The 20,403-nt window shown below is 38.0% G+C and overlaps 1 protein-coding gene and 1 long non-coding RNA gene across 2 annotated transcripts; both read left to right on the top strand.

The window, feature by feature from the left end:
• The first annotated feature begins 938 nt into the window (after positions 1-938).
• Positions 939-3,188, top strand: LOC149036798 (adenosine receptor A3-like). The gene has a single exon (XM_089188649.1). It carries the CDS (start codon positions 2,166-2,168, stop codon positions 3,069-3,071), a length of 906 nt encoding a protein of 301 aa, XP_089044775.1. The 5' UTR covers positions 939-2,165; the 3' UTR covers positions 3,072-3,188.
• A 9,541-nt stretch (positions 3,189-12,729) lies between these two features.
• On the top strand, positions 12,730-13,266 carry LOC149036797 (uncharacterized). Its single transcript, XR_016181508.1, has 2 exons — positions 12,730-12,955; positions 13,064-13,266. It is a non-coding gene; the product is annotated as an uncharacterized LOC149036797 (long non-coding RNA).
• The last annotated feature ends 7,137 nt before the right edge of the window (positions 13,267-20,403 follow it).

Raw genomic sequence — 20,403 nt, 5'->3', positions numbered from 1 at the left:
ACTAGGGTTTGTTTTCTGTCAGTTTTGAAAGCTACCTTTCTGTCAATAGCTGCGTACATTTGATGGGTAGATAAAACATGCTTTTACTGTCTGTCATAAATTTCCCAAAAGTGTTTGGAATTTTCAATTGAAGGAACGCTTCTCGACAACTGATAAAAAGCTCAACTTTTCGCCGGTGCATATTCATATAAGCTTGCGGGAACAGTTTCTACGTTTCAAAATTACGCGTGGAAAGTTTAGAAACTGCTCAAAGTGATTGGTAAATTAAAAATGGCAATATGCTAGTTTAGGGGTTTAGGCTGCTTCATCCGTCTATGTTCAGCACCACCTATATCAATTCAAGAAACTATCCTCTGTGATCGAACGAGCTATTGCCATCTTAAATGCTCCAAAATGCAAGAGATATCCAATAAAAGCTTTCATTATAGACTGCGAATAAAAGTTGATCTAGTAATCCACATGTCGTCTCTGCATATACCTTGACACCACAGGAGTGTCTGCTTTTCAATGAAGAGAATGATTATACAAACTTTCAACCATAAGGCAGGAGATCACCTTAAGGCAATGCATCAAAAAAACGTAACCTGTGGATTGGTGTTCTGAAAACAATATTCTAATTTTTAATGGGCTAAGAATAAGCACAACGAACGTGAACAAATGATTTGAGAAAAAGCTAATTCAAATGCCACTAGTAGAGGAACATGTTTATTTTATCGTGGGTGTCACGGAGAAAATAAGGAAAAGTCCATGAAATGTCAGGAGGTTTCCACATAAGTAAACGGACAACTCTTTTCGTTTTAACTTTTAATGAACTTTTAAGTAAGTCTTGAATTATTATCTTGGACATACTTGAATATTTTAGTTTTGCAATGTAAAATTATACATTAGTAGTTTAATTTACACAGTTTTTTAGAGAAATTAAAGTGGTGATGCACAATTCTTTTAGTTGAGGTAGGAAGTCTTTGTTCCATTTCAGTCCATTCATAGCAGGTGTGTCGATAATGATAATAAAATAAGTCTTACTGATTAGCTAAGGGTTGGCAAATTGCAAATGGGTTAAAAATTATGGCGAACTTTAATTGTACAGTAAAGGATATTTGAAATATGTTTATTCTTGATGGAGGCAAGACACACTACGCAGATCTACCACGTCAAGTACACATAAAAAAGAAAACATATACACAATGCAACATCCAGTGAGAACAGAGTTATTTACCCCTATTTCTTATATGGCTCTTCATAACCATGTTTTCACTACGTCTTAGATTTTTGGAGAAAACACTTTTTACATTTAGGCTTATCCATGAGAAGCAAAAGAGCAGGCTTTGAAGTTACGTCACGACCAGCTCGTGTCCCGTGGCTTCGCCGCTTCTGCCGCAGCCCTCCTAATGAAGCGCCTGACGAGGAATGTTCGCAGGCTTGAGAGTCATGAAGCAAAGATCCCAGCCGGTGCAGTGATCCATCTCACAAGTGTAACTCATTCATTTGGAATAACAAAGGTTATTCTGCATTGTCGTGAATTAAGTATATGTAATTATCCCATAGGTGGTTGACTCAAGTCTCACAAGCGAACAATATCATATATTTTCCAAAAAGGTTGAGCGGCTGTCACCCTTCTGGTTTGCCCTTTGTTGCAACTTCTAAGCCTAAATTACGCTTAATAGAAGATGTGTGGCGTTACATCAATGATGCCGCCATTGCGCGAAGAAAGTGTATCTAGCGAGGCTAAGAAAAAATATGTGAGAAAGTATCACTGACACAAGTCACTATGTTTGGTGATCATCAATAGGTTATTAGCTGTCGAAATCAAACGTTACTCTTGATCGCTCTGCTGACAAAAAGGTCCATAAATGCCAAAATTGTGCAAAAATAAAATAAAACTTAGTAAAAATGAGTGACGTTACCTATCATCGTTAGTAGGAACGTTATCAGGAGTTATTAGCTAATGAAGAAAGACTTCTTTTGATTGAAATTTGTTGTCCAATTACCATTAACTGATATCTTTAAGCTCTTTAGGCAGCCGCACCTGGAGTTGTATCAAAGAGGTCTCCTCCGACTCGCATCTGAAAACTCGTTCTACTGACTGATATCTGCTTTCTTCAACGTTCCAAGTCGACAACAAACTTACGTTATCAGAGAAGATTCAGTGAGACAACTAGTAAAAGATGGATTTTATCCTGGTAGTTATTCTGTTTTTCATCTTCTTAAGATTGGTGGGAAACAGCTGGGTTATTTTCATCATCGCAAGAAGGAGAAGATTACAGACAACATCCAACTGGTTCATTCTTTCCTTGGCGGCGGCTGATCTGGGTGTTACTTGTGTACTTGCGCCCTACACGATCTGCGACGTGATTTTGGATACGTGCAAGGAAGAATTCGAAGTTGTTAAGATTTTCGCCTTATTCTTCGTGAACGTCTCCGCCATCGGGTTAATCGCCACGGTTGCAGAACGCTATGTTGCAATCGTGCATTCGCTGAAATACGTCCGCGTCTTCACGATCACCAGAAGAACATTTATTATTATTGGTACCTGTTGGGGATTTCCATTTCTATTCACTGTTTTGAGACGCGCCATGCATCTTGCCGACGGCAGACATTCGGTTAAAAGCCGTATAGTCGAAGTTATTTACATTTTTCTTTTTGTAGTGGTACCGACAGTGCTTCTCTTGACAGCACATTTTCATATCCTACTAATTGCTCGCAAACTTTCTCTGCAAATGAGAACTCTCATGAAACAAGTTAGATTTAACATGACCGCAAACTCTTTGAAAACAAAGGAAATTAAAAACGTGGGACTAAAAGCATCCACAGTGAGGTTGGTTTCTGTACTAGTTGCTATTTTTACCGCTTGTTATGGAATACGTTTTTACTTCCTGTTCTGCAAGACCTTCAAAATTTGTTCTGTGTCTGAACCTATAAGAGTGATGAATAAGTTGCTTCTATTGGCCAATTCGACGTTGAATCCTCTTATGTACGCGTTCCTCAAAGAAGATATCAAGAGAGAAACAAACGCTTTTCTTCGCCGCAAGAGGCATTTAAAAACACGTCCCTTCCAGGTTCATCCAGAGTGACAAGTTAGGAGAAGATTTCCTTTCAGCAATGCTGACACAACAAAGTATGACATGATGCAGAATGGCCTGTGAACATTGTAAATACATTTGGATTAAGTTCTACTTGTAGTGCTGTCGATTCATGGAAATAAAGCGAAAGGCTATTGAGCGATGTGAATGTTTTAATAGAATTTCAATAGGAAGGTAGTTAATTTCACCCCTCAATAAAACGTGTTTCCAAAAGCTGTCAAGAATTTTCCACCGTGTTTTTGGAACGCCTCTAGTGAGCAAATAAAAACCTCTTTTTTCGTCGTTGCATATTTATATTAGCGTGTGAGAGCAGATACCTTCTCAGTTTTTTACTTCAAAATAACACGCCGAAAGTTTACTAAGTGTTCAAAGTGATCCGAAAACTAAGAATGCTTATTCCCTGATCTGAGATCGTAAGTACTGAGCTGTATCCGTCTTCGTTTTCGTCTGGCACCCTCTATAACAATCCAAGAGGCAGTCTTCTCGTGCATTTTTATGAACGAACATTTTGTTTTAAGCATTATGTACCCGGAGAAGTAGGATATATACATACTTTCGCTCTTCAGCCAACACTCCGATGACTCGAGTGACATTTACACTGTTGCCATTCAGCAGAATATTGGATGAATTTGGTATTTCATATATGTTAATATTGCAGTTTAATCAATTAATCCACTCTTCTTCCTTCCATGTTATCCCGTCTTTATAGCAATTTTCTTCTTTTCAAGGCACAAAGTGATTTTATAAAAATATTGATATATGGCACAGAAAGAAAGTGGGAAAACTCTCCCATATCACAAGACATTTGAAGATCTATCGTGAGGTTAATAACTGTACTTGTTATCATATTCATTTTATGTTGCGGACTAGTAATCAATAACATAATCTGCGTCTCCTTAAATCTTCGTGTTCCTTCTAAACATGAAATACTGGCATTCCGTTTGTTAAATTTGGCCAATTCTACGCTAAATCCTCTTGTGTACGCGTTCCTTAAAGATGATATCAAGAGAGAATCAAAAGCTTTGCTTTGCCACAAGAGGAAACTAAAACTACGTCCCTTCCAAGTTCATCCAGAGTGACAAACTGCGTGAAGAATTCCATCTAACAATGAAGACCATAAAATAGGTAATGAACGAAACACGACCAATGAAGTTTGTCAAATTGGTTTAATTCTAACCCTAATTATGGTATAAAAAATAATTCAGGAAAAAAAACGTTAGGCTACGGAAGGATTTCAATTCAAACAATTCAAGAAGCTATCTTCTTCAGCAATCTTGTGAGCAAAGAGCCTTTTTCTAGCGCTATATGCCCATTAAATGTAGAGAATATTTTAATTAGGCTAAGAGAAAGTTGTCCTATTTCTCTTACTCTCTAGCGACGTAACTGATATTTCTGCTGTTGTCACTAAGCAGAGTGGTAAATCATTTATTTTCAGTATAGGCTACGAATTCAGTTCGATCGACTTGTACACTTTTCTTCCCTTCATATTCCTTGTCACCGAAGAAATTTTTTCTTTTCATAGTACAGCATGATATTATGCAAACCTTGACCTAAGGCAGAGGATGGCCTCTGGCAATTCATCAACTGAAGAAAAGTAGCAAATGGATTCTTATTCCGGAAATATTAATTTAATTTTGAAATATTAGGTGACAACTATAAATATACGAAAATAATGCATGTTAACTGCAGTTTAAGAAATGAATCGGAAAGTGATCTTCGCGGTAATGAACACTACTTAAGCGGTAGTGAAAATAAGGCCTGAAAAAAATCCAGACAAGTCATAGTGGCACTATGTTTGGTGATTGGCTGTCGAAATCAAACGTTACTCTTCATCGCTTTGCTGATTAATGTATTTGAATAAAAGGCAATGGCGTAAAACGGGTATGCTCTATTAGTGTGCAAGCTTTTTGTTGTCCATGTTGACAAAAAGGTACATAAATGCCAAAACTGTGAGGAGAAAAAACTTAAAAAATGAATGACGTTACCTATTATTTTCAATTGGAGCGTTGTCAGAAACTTCTTTTGATTGAAATTTGTTGTCCAGTTGCCATTAACTGATATCTTTAAGCTCTTTAAGCAGCCGCATGCAGAGTTGTATCAAAGAGGTCTCCTCCGACTCGCACCTGAAAACTCGTTCTACCACCTGATATCTGCTTTCTTCAACGCTACAAGTCGACAACTAATTTACCGTATCAGAGCAGATTCAGTGAGACAAACAGTAAAGGATGAATTTTATCTGGTTGGTTTTTCTGTTTTTCACCTTCTTAAGTTTGGTTGGAAACAGCTGGGTTATTTTCATCATCGCAAAAAGGAGAAGATTACGGACAACAGCCAACTGGTTCATTCTTTCCTTGGCGGCGGCTGATCTGGGTGTTACTTGTGCATTTTCGCCCTGCATGATCTGCGAAGTGATTTTGGATACGTGCAAGGAAAGAATACGCGTTTTCGCCTTTTCCTTCGTGAACGTCTCCGCCACGGGGTTGATCGCTATGGTTGCGGAACGCTATGTAGCAATCGTGCATTCGCTGAAATACGTCCGTGTCTTCACGACCGTCAGAAGAACATTTCTTATTATTGGGGCATGTTGGGGATCTCCATTTCTATTTACCGTTTTGAAACACGCCTTGCGTCTTGCCGAACGCAGACATTCGGTTGTAAAAACTCATATATTCGATATTATTTACATTTTGCTTTTTGTAGTGTTACCAACAGTGCTTCTCTTGACAGCACATTTTCATATCCTATTAATTGCTCGCAAACTATCTCTGCAAATGAGAGCTCTCATGAAACAAGTTAGATTTAAAATAACTGCAAACTCTTTGAAAATAAAGGAAATTAGAAACGTGGGACTAAAAGCATCCACAGTGAGGTTGGTTTCTGTACTTGTTACAATTTTTACTGCTTGTTGTGGAATACGATTATACGTCTTGCTTTGCCGCACCTTCAAAATTTGTTTTGTGTCCAAACATACACTAGTGATATATAGTTTGCTTCTATTGGTCAATTCTACGATGAATCCTCTTGTGTACGCGCTCCTCAAAGAAGATATCAAGAGAGAATCAAAAGCTTTTCTTTGCCGTAAGAGGCGCGTAAAAATACGTCCCTTCCAGGTTCATCCAGAGTGACAGGTTAGGACTGAGAAGATTTCCTTTTAGCAATGCTGATGCGACAAAGCATGAAATGATGTGAAATGGCCCGTAAACATTGTGACTACATTTGAATGTAATACTAGTTGTAGTTCTGTCTATTCATCGAAATAAAGCGAAAGGCTAGTGAGCGATTTCAGTGTTTTAATAGTATTTCAACAGGTCACCCCTCAATTTGTCACCTTCTCAATTCATCTTTTTGTGCCGAAGACAAGTTAGGTCCCGTTTGGTTCAGTGTACATAAGTTCATGGATCCTCTGTTGCCACCACTGTCAGCAGAAAAACCTAATAAAGAATGTTGCGATTGTGTCAATATGAGCTGAACAAGTGCAGATGAATAAATCTTCAGGATTGATATTTACAAAAACTGATGCAAACAGCTTACAAAAATAGTTTTTTTCTATACTGCAAATTTCTAGCTATTATCTTTTAGGGGACAGATAGGGAAAGGAACCGTGCCTATTCAGGAACTGTAGCTTTTCTAAAGTAGACTGACAAAGTGAAGAGAAACGAACGAACGAAGAAAGAAAAAAATACTATTTCAGTCCTCTGGAGCTACGCAACATTTATTATAAGGGCGCCTTGATCAAGTCATTAGCTTCATAAGGGAACAAAACAGTAAGACAAATATACATGCTTTCCCTTTGTGGTGAGCCGCTACTATTAAGTTCTCGCAGGGCGAAGTGAATGTTTCCAAGATGCTTAGGGACAGGGACACTTCAAAGGTGCATCTGTTAAGCTATGTGTCGCATGATTGTGCGTTCTTTTACCATGCAGTTGTTTTACTCTCTGTTTAATGAGAAATAATTGTCAAAAATCTCAAATTTGGTTCCCGTACGATATAAAAACCAACTTTTCTGCCAAACGCTGCATACATTTGAAGGGTCAATAAAACATGTTTCCAAAAGCTGTCATGAATTTTTCCATCGAGTGTATGGAATGCCTCTAGAGAGCAAATAAAAACCTCTTTTTTCGCCGTTGCATATTTATATTAGCTTGCGAGAGCAGATGCCCTTTTAGCTTTTGACTTCAAAATAACACGCGAAAAGTTAACTAAGTGCTCGAAGTGATCAGAAAATTAAGAATGCTTATTCCTTGGTCCGGGATTGTAAGGTTCTGTATCTGTCTTCATCTTCGTCTAGCACCCGCTATAACAATCTAAATGGTAGTCCTTTCAAGCATTCTTATGAACGAACAGCCTGTTTCAAGCATTATATGCCCGGAAATGTAAGAGATATTTCAATGAAGTAAAGCGAAACTTGTCTCATGACTTGCACAATAAACAAAATATCGCTCCTCAGCCAACACTCTGGCGACTCGAGTGACATTTATACTGTTCAGTGCCATTTAGCAGAATGTTGGATGATTTTGGTATTTCATATATGTTATTATTGCAGTTTAATCATTTGATCCACTTTTTTTTCTTCCATATTATTCCTTGTCTTTACAGCAATTTTCTTATTTTCAAGGCACAAAGTGATTTTATAAAAACTTTGATATATGGTAGAGGAAGAAATTGGGGAAGCTCTCCCGGTCACGAGACATTTGAAGATTCACTGTGAGGTTGGTAACTATACTTGCTGTCATATTTATTTCATGTTGCGGACTAGCAATCCATAACATGATCTGCGTCTCCCTAAATCTTCGTTTTCCTTCTTAATATGAAATATTGGCATTTCGTTTGTTTAATTTGGCCAATTCTACGCTAAATCCTCTTGTGTACGCGTTCCTTAAAGATGATATCAAGAGAGAATCAAAAGCTTTGCTTTGCCGCAAGAGGAAGCTAAAACTACGTCCCTTCCAAGTACATCCAGAGTAACAAACAGCGTGAAGAATTCCAGCTAATAATGAAGACCACAAAATAGGTATTGAACGAAACACGACCGATTAAGTTTGTCAAAGTGGTTTAATTCTAACTTCAATTATAGTACGAAAAATAAGTCAGAAAAAAAAACGCAAGGCTACGGAAGGATTCAATTCAAGCAATTTAAGAGAGTGTCTCTGTAAGAGCGGTCCGGTCGATTTTGCTTGAGACACGGATTTCGCTCGTTTCTCGTGTGTTGTAAGACATTCATGTACCTATACTAAAACCACAATCAGTTTGATCGGATCTCTTTATTTTTCAGAGTTTTACGGAAATTAAATTTCACTCGAGCGAAGGCTTGTCGTGACACATTTCAAGACTTTAATTTCATACAACTTTGGAGGACAATTTACAAAAAACTACGGAACTCAGAAAAAAACAAATACCACAGCCATGTATATTAACTCTATCTTATCTATCGAGGCGACTTTCGTAAACATCACGTGTCAATCAAGGAAACAGGAAGACTTGAATGACACCTTATCGGTTCGCCTAAATCAAACACGCCAAAACCGATCAAATTCAAGGTTAATTTTTGAAAAAGTGAGGCGTTCTTTACTGATCCAACTAACATAGCTAGGAAGTAGGTGCCATAGAAAAGATAACTACAGAAAAAAACTTTGCGGCCCGACCTTTACGAGAACTTTATAACTCCGTGAACTTACCTAATTTTCGGCAATCTTCAAGTTTGGCCGCCATTTTGAGGGACTTGTCAACATGAAGCGTAACCGATATAAATCAAGCAGGTAAATCTAAAACCGTCAGAAATATATAAGAAAGCAATTCAAATGAACTTTACTTTCAATTCAAGCGGCAAAATTTGAAATTGTTTGTTAAACTTACCATCCCCATGCGACCATTTATTCCAACAATACAAACACTACAACTTTCTGAATTCCCCTCGTCGATTCCACCGCAAGAAATAACCTGTGCCACCCAAGCTTCGACTCGAATGTGAAGTACGAATCAAATAACATAACTGCTTCATCTTTACGGCAATATCACGCTGGTATTTTGATTTTCCGATCGACAAGAACGGTGATCAAGAATCGATCGGTTTGTTTACCTCGTAAACGTGACCGCTGGCCAGCTGCTGAGTGAAAACAGTACGGTTCAGTGGCGAGGGGCGGGGTGAGGGGTGGATGCGGGCAGATTATCAGAAGGTTTTTGGGAACATTCTATAAACATTAGGATTCTCAGTCTTAATGCGAAGGCATACTTCGTGTTGCAGACAACTTTTGTTTTACTTAGTATTCTTTTTTATTTCAAATACATTTCGTTCCAAATAGGACTAGCATCAGTTCATAGATTTAAAAACAAATCTTTACCACGTAAATAAATGTGTCTAGATAATCGAGATAACCATTGAACCTCTTGTATCGCACCGGAAATAACGTGTCTTGTTTTTGCCCAACTCTGAGAGCGTGGAGCGGCGAAGAGGCGAGATACGAGTCTCGCGTCTCGCGGATTCACCATGCTCACAGGATACGCGTGACCTCACTATCTTTAAGAAAAATAAGAGACTACTCGAAGTCTGTATTCCGTTCAACCATTTCATAAGAGTGACGCGAGTCTTTCAATTGAGTGAGAAAGTCATAAACCCATTCTTTACCTCACGAGCGTAACCACTGACCACTCACGAATTACAGTAGGCTTCTCCTTTGACGCGGGAATTGAAATCGTATCGAATATACAAAGTTATAATGAGTTCCTTTAGATCTCCCGAACTTGTATCGCGTTGGAAACAATTACAAGTACAGGAAGAAGTCGTTCACAAGCGAGACGTTCATTATGTCTCAGGACTGCTTTTTGAATAGCAAAGATGGAAAAAACTTTGGTTCATCGTGTGGCTTAAGTGGTTTGGTACGACTGTCTGAATACAATGACGAAGTAAAACATCATTTGATAAGCTGCCACCTGTCTAAAGAGGTTTTTAAGTGAAAATGAGCTAATCTTGGCAAGGATTGGCCTATTTCACCTCGCTCAGGAGGATAAACAAAAAAATGTGGATTTGCTATAGGCATCGCTACACTCTGGGGAAGTTTTGGAGAAGTGCAAAGGTAACACGTCAGTATCCTGATCATGATTGTGTCAGGAAGCGTATCCAAGGCAGAGATGTAATTACCTTGCATATGTCTCAGGACGTTCAAAAGCTGTTTGGAGTTAATATTCCAGTTGAATCAGGTGGTCTTCAGTAACATTTTCTGTTATCTATTTTTGTCACGTGACATATCTGCTCGAAAAGAGAAGAAATTCTTTATTAGATGAAGGGTACTTAAGTACACATCACGTTGAAAAAAAATAGATCTATGTGTAAGTGCTTTTCATCACAGATGGAAATATTTACAAAGTTGCTCGGTTGATAATCAATAATGTTTTTGTAGAAGATCAAATCACCTGACAACGCAATCTGCTTACTCATGCGTACGGTTCACAATTATTTCCGTCAGTTTTCCTCAGTTTGTATGATTCTCATTAACCGATATGATTAAATTTGCAGACTAAAACACCCCTTATTTGATTAAGAATAATAAAAGTAAACAGTGCATGTCGGTTTTTAATTCTTGATGGATGCTACTGGGCTTTACTTTAACTGAGAAATTTGCAATCGCTTACCTCAGTTAACTGTGTCCCATGCCGTAAGAAGCACAAGAAAAAAGTTGATGATAGTGAGTCTTGGCTGAGACAAGAAGAATCAGAGAAGAATCTACGGTTCCCAGAAACGCCACTTTTAAACACGAGACAACTAAGGTAAATTGAATGAATTATTATTTGTTTTATTTAAAACTATCGTTCAGATTACAAGATACGCGAAAAACTCTCCCCACCGATTTTTTCCTACATTCTGTTAATAAAAAGTTTCAATAATTATAAAGGCTTTCTTGTTGATCGTCTTAATAGTAACAGTTTCCAGGATCCAAGGGGAGCAAAAGAGAGAACAATTTTCTGTGTAGCTAGGTAAGGCGACATGCCGGCTTTATACTTCTTCCGGCGTGATAACGATAATGAAGACAACAATGGGCAAAAAGCACCGTCCGCTAATGATGACGATTATCATAGTTATTAACAAATCTCAGTTATAGTCCTGAAAAAAATCTCAAGGGGTCCTTTGAACCATCCTCTTAATCTCGCCAGAAGTCAAAGTTGCCTAAACTCATTCTAAGGTTCGTGCGATTTTACGACGAATTTTCAATTCCGGTGTGTTGCACGCGCGACTTTTGATAGAAAAAACCTGCACGCGCCATAACTTAAAAGAACGTGTCAGCGGAATGAATCAAATCTCTATCACTTTGCATACATTCTTGGAAACAGAAAAAATTACTTAGAGCAAACATTCTAAGTATAGTGTTCCTTCCGTGCAATGGGGCATAAATAAAAGGTTCTGTTGGAAAAGACATTTTATTTTATACCACTGATGACAAGCAAAAAGGTTATATGGGTACCCGGTTAAAAATATATTGATAACGCTATTAATTAATACCAGTTCTAATTTAAAGGAGAAAGTTATGAGAATAAAATAAAAATTGTCTTTACCTCGAAGCATGCCTTCACTGTTTAGACTGATAGTCCTAAAGCTTTTTGAGCATGCATTCGAATATCTTATGACGATAAGCCCGCCAACCACCCCACCCCGCGCTATGCTGTTTTCACTTAGCGGCTGGTCAGCGGTCACGTTTACGAGGTAAACAAACCGATCGATTCCTGATCACCATTCTTGACGATCGGAAAATCAAAATACCAGCGTGATATTGCCGCGAAGATGAAGTAGTTATGTTACTTGATTCGTACTTCATATTCGAGTCGAAGCTTGGGTGGCACAGGTTATTTCTTGCGGTGGAATCGACGAGGGGAATTCGAACACTAGTTGTAGTGTTTGAATTGTTGAAAGAAATGGTCGCATGAGGATTGTAAGTTTAACGAACAATTTCAAATTTTGCCGCTTGAATTGAAAGTAAAGTTCATTTGAATTGCTTTCTTATATATTTCTGACGGTTTTAGATTTACCTGCTTGATTTATATCGGTTACGCTTCATGTTGACAAGTCCCTCAAAATGGCGGCCAAACTTGGAGATTGCCGAAAATTAGGTAAGTTCACGGAGTTATAAAGTTCTCGTAAAGGTCGGGCCGCAAAGTTTTTTTCTGTAGTTATCTTTTCTATGGCACCTACTTCCTAGCTATGTTAGTTGGATCAGTAAAGAACGCCTCACTTTTTCAAAAATTAACCTTGAATTTGATCGGTTTTGGCGTGTTTGATTTAGGCGAACCGATAAGGTGTCATTCAAGTCTTCCTGTTTCCTTGATTGACACGTGATGTTTACGAAAGTCGCCTCGATAGATAAGATAGAGTTAATATACATGGCTGTGGTATTTGTTTTTTGCTGAGTTCCGTAGTTTTTTGTAAATTGTCCTCCAAAGTTGTATGAAATTAAAGTCTTGAAAAGTGTCACGACAAGCCTTCGCTCGAGTGAAATTTAATTTCCGTAAAACTCTGAAAAATAAAGAGATCCGATCAAACTGATTGTGGTTTTAGTATAGGTACATGAATGTCTTACAACACACGAGAAACGAGCGAAATCCGTGTCTCAAGCAAAATCGACCGGACCGCTCTTACAGAGACACTCTCTTAAACACGGAGCGAACCTATAAATTGAGGCTGAGCGGCTCAGCCCGTCAATCACAAATTGGAATACTCTGCTTTGATTGGCTTATTCACCCAGGCGTGTCGTACTCCCGCGAAATTCGCACGAAGTAATTTTTCAGGCGACCGCACAAGGGAAGGTCTTTTCGCTTGTTTGCTTCTCGGCTTTGTGGAAAGGTAAGCGAAAACAACAAGAATGGCATCTACAGAAGAAGAATTTAGACAGGTATCGTACTTCATATACATGCATTTTAACACCTTTTTTGTTGTTTCACTTGTGAAAGCATATCGATTGTTTTGGAGTTTGTTACTCAACGTAAATGCCATCTTTTAGGTTGTACTTCTAATGCCAGTGAGTGAAATGGAATCTCTGCGTTCTTTTGTGGCCTTCAGCGGCGGGGAGGTTGTCTCTGAAACCAAAGCCAGCCGAAGGAAAAGAGCAAAAATAACACGAGATAGCAATGTCCGTGAAGAGGAAGATGCTGGTAAATTTATAAATGTAGCTTGATTTACATGTCGCGTAATTTCAGCCGAGCTTGACAGATTTTGTTCAGATTTTGACAGATTTTTTCTTCATTTGCTTAAAAAGAAATGTAATTCTTTATAGCTGCCCACGTTCAAACTACAATCAATCGTGAAAATTATTCTTTATAGATGCCCACGTTCAAACTACAATCAATCGTGAAAATTATCAATGAATGTGTATTTGCATTGTTTCAGTGCATGTTTATAGCGAAATTTGCTTGAATAAAGCTTGAATTGTATTCAACACAACTCGAACACAGGGTAAATATTTGTAGTTCGCTTTCTGTTAGTGTATATAAGCTTCCATTAGTGTAGAGGTGCATTTTATCACGAGCAAAGATTTTTAGTATTCCGCTGGACTATAAAAAGTAGCTTGAGGTTTAATTCAGAAATCCATTTATACTGTTTGTAATAACAATTAATTGCCTCGATCAGTTCATTTACAATGTACCGGTATACTAGCACACACTATGCTTCACATCTGATCTTTCATGTACCGCATGCACATCAAAAGGAAAAAATTCGGTTATTTCTGCCCACAAAAATGTGGAATGCGCTTCCAAAGTTGAAAAATTAATTTCCCAATGTAATAAATAATAAGCTATGTAGAAAAGCTGAATAAATTATGTTGTACATATATTGTAGTCTTCTTTTCTCGTTTGGTTTGTGCCAAAAAAAAACATAGTTGTAAGTTACTGGCTGGAAGTATTGTATTCTTCCTCAGACAGGGAAATCCCACATTACATTTGTCTCCTCTTCGATTACTGACTGCATACTATCAGAGTCCACAAAGTGTGCAGTTTCTAAACCATTTGCCTCGGTTTTGGCATTATGTACAAGCCAGTTGTCTACTAAAATTTCCATAAAACGAGCGTTTGCTGCAGGTACGAGTTTGTTATCCAAATGCAGCTCTTTTTTGATGGATGCAATTTTCATCTTCAGCGACTCCAGGCGGCCTTCTTCTTCTTTGTTTAACTCTATTTTGAAGTCGTACCTGACCTTTTTAGCCTTTAAAGACTCTTTCTTTTCTTTGTAGTACTCAGAATTTCGGATTTTTTTGTTCTGAATAGAACAGTTTGGAGGTGCATTTGCACTATGGCGGCCTAGCATGGTCGCAAAACGTATACATACGAACACATAACTTCTGTTTGTTTTGTTGTTTTACTTTCCCGCCGCCAAAACTCAAAGTACAAGCCTCACTATCGCACAGAACCTACAGGCATGCTCAAGTTATAGAAATAGATTATCTGTATGATTGCAGGCCCATTTTCTCAACGGAGGACATGAGTTCATCGATCTTGAGCGCCCGCGAAATTTGAATTTTCTCCGAACGGGAAGGAAGTTTTCGCTCTTTTCTTGAGTTTTTTGTCTAAGAACGACATTTAAGACACTCTTGAAAAGGTAAGCAAATGGTGGGGGTTGTAAATAAATAATTTAATGTATCGTTTCTTGAAAGCAGACAACAAGAGATTTAGCAGAAGATTTATAACGATAGTGACCGTTGCAGAAGGGAGTTACTACATCACGGGCGACGAGCGGGGATAGAAAAAACGACCCAAATACGAGTGGTCAGCGGTGAAACAACTTTCATACTTCATATATAGACAGATCATTTGTAGTATCAGGAAACAATCGTGTTGTAAAGCCGAAGTGTAAACAGTTTACTTCGCTAAATAAAATGTTAAGCAATTCAAAAGTGTTGATTGTACATATATCTTTTACTGCTTTAATAAACAATGAAGGCATCGGTGGCATCCGAAAGGTACCAAGAAGAATTAAATGTACGTTTTGTAGTTGCAGAAAACAATCATGTTGTAAAGCCGAAATGTTACTAAGTTACACTTCGCTACTTAAAAAGTTGAGCAATTTTCCTCAAGCTTTAACTGGAACAATACTTCTTATGCTCTATTGACCAACGGAGGCATCGGGAAAGGCATTGCTGACACCGGGAAAGGCATCAAGAAGAATGATATTCACGTTATGTAACTTGCTGTGTGACGAAAAAAACGTATCTTGACTTGTTCAAAGCATTTATCACAGTTGGCTTCCTTTTCACTTGAATTTTGTATCCACAGCTTAAGATGAGAAATTTAAAATTTCTATCAGCTGACGTTCTTTTACTGCATACTATATCTATTCAATCGCCCCCAATTCACGTGGAAAAAAGGCAAGTAGGAAAACACTGATTTTGGAGAAACAGCCATGTTAAGGCTAATGTATTTACCATTCCTTAAATATTTACAATCAAGACCACTCGTTTAGGAGACCGAGATCAAAAGATCCACACGTGCAAATAATGCTGTTTTCCGTTCGAAATGTTTTTCTTCCTATTCAATTGAACAACTGACTTAGCGTTTAAGCCGAGAAAAAAATCACAATTATTGAAAAGTCATAGCATAGTTAGTAGTAACTACTAACTATGGTTAAGACAGGCCTACACAGACTCCCCTGTGTGGTTTTACGTTTGCGACGCAAAAGCCTTTAATTAAAGCTTCGCTCTGACGATGATGGGTAACCACGTGCTTCAAGTCGTGTTTTGAAGTTACACATGGCCTCCTGGAAATTTCTTTCCGAGGAGTTTGTTCTTTGAAGTCTGATAGCTTCTCCTTTAATAAAGCCTTTCTTAACACTTGGCGGGTGGCAAGATGAATAGTGTGTATATTGAAAGGTCTCGGTCGGTTTGTAGACTGATTTTTCAGAGATGACACTGTTGTACTTTTCAACATGTTTATTATCACTCTGAAAGCGTGTACATATAAGATCTTTCAGCTCTGAAAAAAAAAGCCTAATTGAAAAAACGTTATCTGAGGTCTCGTTTGCCGAAAGGCAGTCGACACTTAAAAAACAAACCAAAAAAACTACAGGCAAAATATTGCCTTTTGTGACAGCATACCACCCAGGGGTTAAAAAATTTAAAACAAATACTGATGGAAGAATGGAACCTCATCCAAAATCAGCCACTGCTGAAAACAATTTACAAAACGCCTCCGATTATATCATACAAAAGAGGTAAATCGCCCAAAGACATACTCGTTAGAGCGAAGCTTTAATTAAAGGCTTTTGCGTCGCAAACGTAAAACAATTTACAAAACGCCTCCGATTATATCATACAAAAGAGGTAAATCGCTCAAAGACATACTCGTTAGAGCGAAGCTTTAATTAAAGGCTTTTGCGTCGCAAACGTAAAACCACACAGGGGAGTCTGTGTAGGCCTGTCTATGACCTTTTCAATAAACATTTCGGCTTTACAACATGATTGTCTCTGGAAAAACAAATTATATGTCTCTATATGAAGTATAAAAGCTGTTTCACCGCTGACCGCTCATATTTGGGTCGTTTTTTCTATCCCCGCTCGTCGCCCGTGATGTAGTAACTCCCGTTGCAGAAAGCCGCCATTATCGGTGCGAAGGAAGCCAACAAAGTGCAAACCGCTGACCTTTTATAGGATCGCTCCGTGTTTAAGAAGCTATCTTCTTCTGCAATCTTGTGATCAAAAAGCCTTTTTCTAGCGCTATATGCCCATTAAATGTAAGGGGTATTTTAATAAGGCAAAGTGAAAGTTGTCTAATTTCTCTTACTCCCGATGACGGGCGACGTAACTGACATTTCTACTGTTGTCACTCAGCAGAGTAATAAATCATTTAGTTTGCAATATGGGCTGCGAATGCGAATTCGATCAACTAGTACACTTTTCTTCCCTTCATATTCCTTGTCACCTAAGATGTTTTTGGTTTCACCGTAAGGCCTGATATTATGCAGACTTTGACCTAAGGCCGTGGATCGTCCTTGGGCAATCCATCAACTAAAGAAAAGTAGCGGATGGATTCTTGTTCCAGCAATATTAATTTAATTTTGAAATACTAAGTGACGACAGTAAATATATGAAAATCATATATGATCTTCGCAGTAATGAACACTACATAAGCGGTAGTGAAAATAAAGCCTGGAAAAAATCCAGGCCCGTGCGGGATTTGAATCCCATGACATGTGCGGTACCGGTACAATGCTCTACCAACTGAGCTCACAGTTGGGAGTTGCTCATTACGTTGGTTCGTAATAAACCCGTGAAGTGACGACTGTAAATAAATGTGAACTGCGGTTTAACAAATAAATTTGAAAGCAATCTTCGCAGCAATTTTCAGGACCTATTTTTACTATAGCTTAAGTAGTGTTCATTACTGCAAAGAACTACAAAACGTTGGTAAAATGACTTCAAATAAATAATTCACGAGAAATTTAATACATGAATAAAAAGCTACTCAACGCTTTCGTGCACGCCTATTAAAGACGTAAAAGGGAATCAAAAGCTTCCCTTTACCAACTATACCACAAAACCAATTCAAAACTAACGTCTCCCAGGTCACAAGATGTGTGAAGATCAAAGGAGTGAGAAAAAAAAGGAATAATACTCAACAAACGATTCGAGGCCTTGAAAAATAAACTCAAGTGCAGGGCAAATGAGGAAGCGTCTCTTTAAAGTTATCGTACGAACAAGATTGATTGTTTCCAAGGTAGCCAACGGATGAAGACTGGTGGAGAGTGCATTCATCAAACCTTAAGTCGCTTAGCTGTGTATTTCCATTCTTATTGTTCATTGAGTTTTTTCATTGAATTAAAAATCATTTAAAAAAATTACAAAGGTTTGTTTTCTGTAAGTTTTGAAAGCTTCCTTTCTGTCAATAGCTGCATACATTTGATGGGTAAAGACATCATGCTTTCATTAGCTGTCATAAATTTCTCAAAAAGTGATTAGAATTTTCAATGAAAGAGAAAGCTTCTCGAAAACTGATGAAAAGCTCAATTTTTCGCCGGTACATATTCATATAAGCTTGCACAACAGTTTCTGTATTTCAAAATTGCTCGTGGAAGTTTAGTAAATGCTCAAAGTGATCGGTAAATTAAAAATGGCAGTTTGCTGGTCTGGGATTTAGGCTGCTGCATCCGTCTATGTTTAGCACCACCTATAACAATTCAAGAAACTATCCTCTGTGATCGAACTCGAGCTGTTGCCATGTTAAATGATCCAAGATGCTAGGGACATACAATAAAAGCTTGCAATATAGACTGCGAATGAAAGTTGATCTATTAATCTACCTGTCGTCTGTGCATATGCTTTGTCACCATAGGACTGTCTGCTTTTCAACGTACAGAATGATTATACAAACTTTCAACCATAAGGCATGAGATCACCTTTAGGCAATCCATCAACAAAAAGTAACCTGTGGATCAGTGTTCCGAAAACAATATTCTGATTTTTAATAAGCTAAGAATAAGCATAACGAACTTGGGCAAATAATTTGAGAGAAAGCTATTTCAAATGCCCCTGGTAGAGTACATATTTATTTTATCGTGGGTGTCATGGAGAAAACAAGGAAAAGTCCATCAAATGTCAGCAGGTTTCCATATCAGTGAACGGCCACTTTATTTTCGATGAGCAATTTTCTGATTTTTATTAACACTCCTTCCTTTCGTTTTAACTTTTAATGAACTTTTAAGTAAATACGTCTTGATTTATTATCTTAGATATAAATGAATATTTAGTTTTGCAATGTAAAACTATACATTAATAGTTAAATTTAACAGTTTTTTAGAGGAATTAGAGTGGTTGTGCACAATTCTTTTAGTTGAGGTAGGAAGCCTTTGTTCCATTTCAGTTTATTCATAGCACCGGGGTGTGTCGATAATGTAATTTAAAAAGTCTTACTGATTGGCTATGGGTTGGCAAATTGTAAATGGGTTCAAAATTATAGCGAACTTTCATTGCACGGTAAACGATATTTGAAATATGTTTATTCTTGATGGAGGCAAGACACACCACGCAGATCTACCACGCCAAGTGCGCATAAAAAGGGAAAACATATACACCATGCAACACCCAATGAGGACAGATTTATTTCCGCCTATTTCTTACGTGGTTTTTCATAACCATGTTTTTACTACGTCCTACTTTTTTGACGAAAACGCTTTTTACATCTAGGCTCATCAATGAGTAGCCCACGAGCTGGCTTTGATGCTACGCTACGACCAGCTCGTGTCTCATGGCTTCGCCGCTTCTGCCGCAGCCCTCGCAATGAAGCGCTTATCGAGGAATGTTCGTAGGCTTGAAAGTAATGAAGCAAAGATCCCAGCTGGTGCAGTGATCCATCTCACAAGTGTACCTCATTCATTGGGTATAATAAAGGTTATTCTGCATTGCCATGAGTTAAGCTTACGTAATTACCCCATAGGTGGTTAAGTTAAGTCGTACGACCGAACCCAAACAAATATTTTCCAAAAATAAAACCCTTCTGGTTTGCGCTTTGTTGCAACTTCTCAGTCTAAATTACGCTTACCAGAAGATTTGTTGCGTTGTATCAATGATGCTGCCATTTTACTAAGAAGGTATATCCAACGAGGCTGAGAAAAAATGTGTCACAAGTCACTATGTTTGGTGATGATGAACAGGTAATTGACTGTGGAAATCAAACGTTACTCTTGATCACTTTGCTGATTAATATATTTGAATAAAAGACAATGCCATGAAACGGGTATGCTCAATTAGTTCGCAAGCTTTTAGTTATCAATGTCGACAGACATGTTCATAAATGCTAAAACGTCACCTATTATTATTAGTAGGAACGCTATCAGAGAGGTCTAAGCTAATGAAGAAAGACTTCTTTTGTTTGAAATTTGTTGTCCAATTACCATTAACTGATATCTCTAAGCTCTTTAGGCAGTTGCATGCGGAGTTGAATTAAAAAGATCTCCCACTCGCATACTGTTCCATATCTCCTTTCATCAACGCTTCAAGTCGACGACAAATTTACGCGGTTATCAGATCAGATTCAGTAACACATCAAGAAAGGATGGATTTTATTCGGGTGGTTTTTTGGTTTTTCATCTTCTTAAGTTTGGTTGGAAACTGTTGGGTTATTTTCGTCATCACAAGAAGAAGACAATTACGGACAACAGCCAACTGGTTCATTCTTTCCTTGGCGGCGGCTGATCTGGGTGTTACTTGTGTATATTTCTCGACCTACGTGATTTGCGAAGTGATTTTGGATACGTGCAATGAAAAAGTTGCTGGGATATTCACCTTTTTCTTCGCGAACGTCTCCGCCATCGGGTTGATCGCCATGGTTGCGGAACGCTATGTTGCAATTGTGCATT

The sequence above is a fragment of the Pocillopora damicornis genome, chromosome 12, assembly GCF_964200805.1.
Source record: "Pocillopora damicornis chromosome 12, jaPocDami1.2, whole genome shotgun sequence".
NCBI lineage: Eukaryota > Metazoa > Cnidaria > Anthozoa > Scleractinia > Pocilloporidae > Pocillopora > Pocillopora damicornis.
This window is presented reverse-complemented; position numbering and strand designations above follow the sequence as displayed.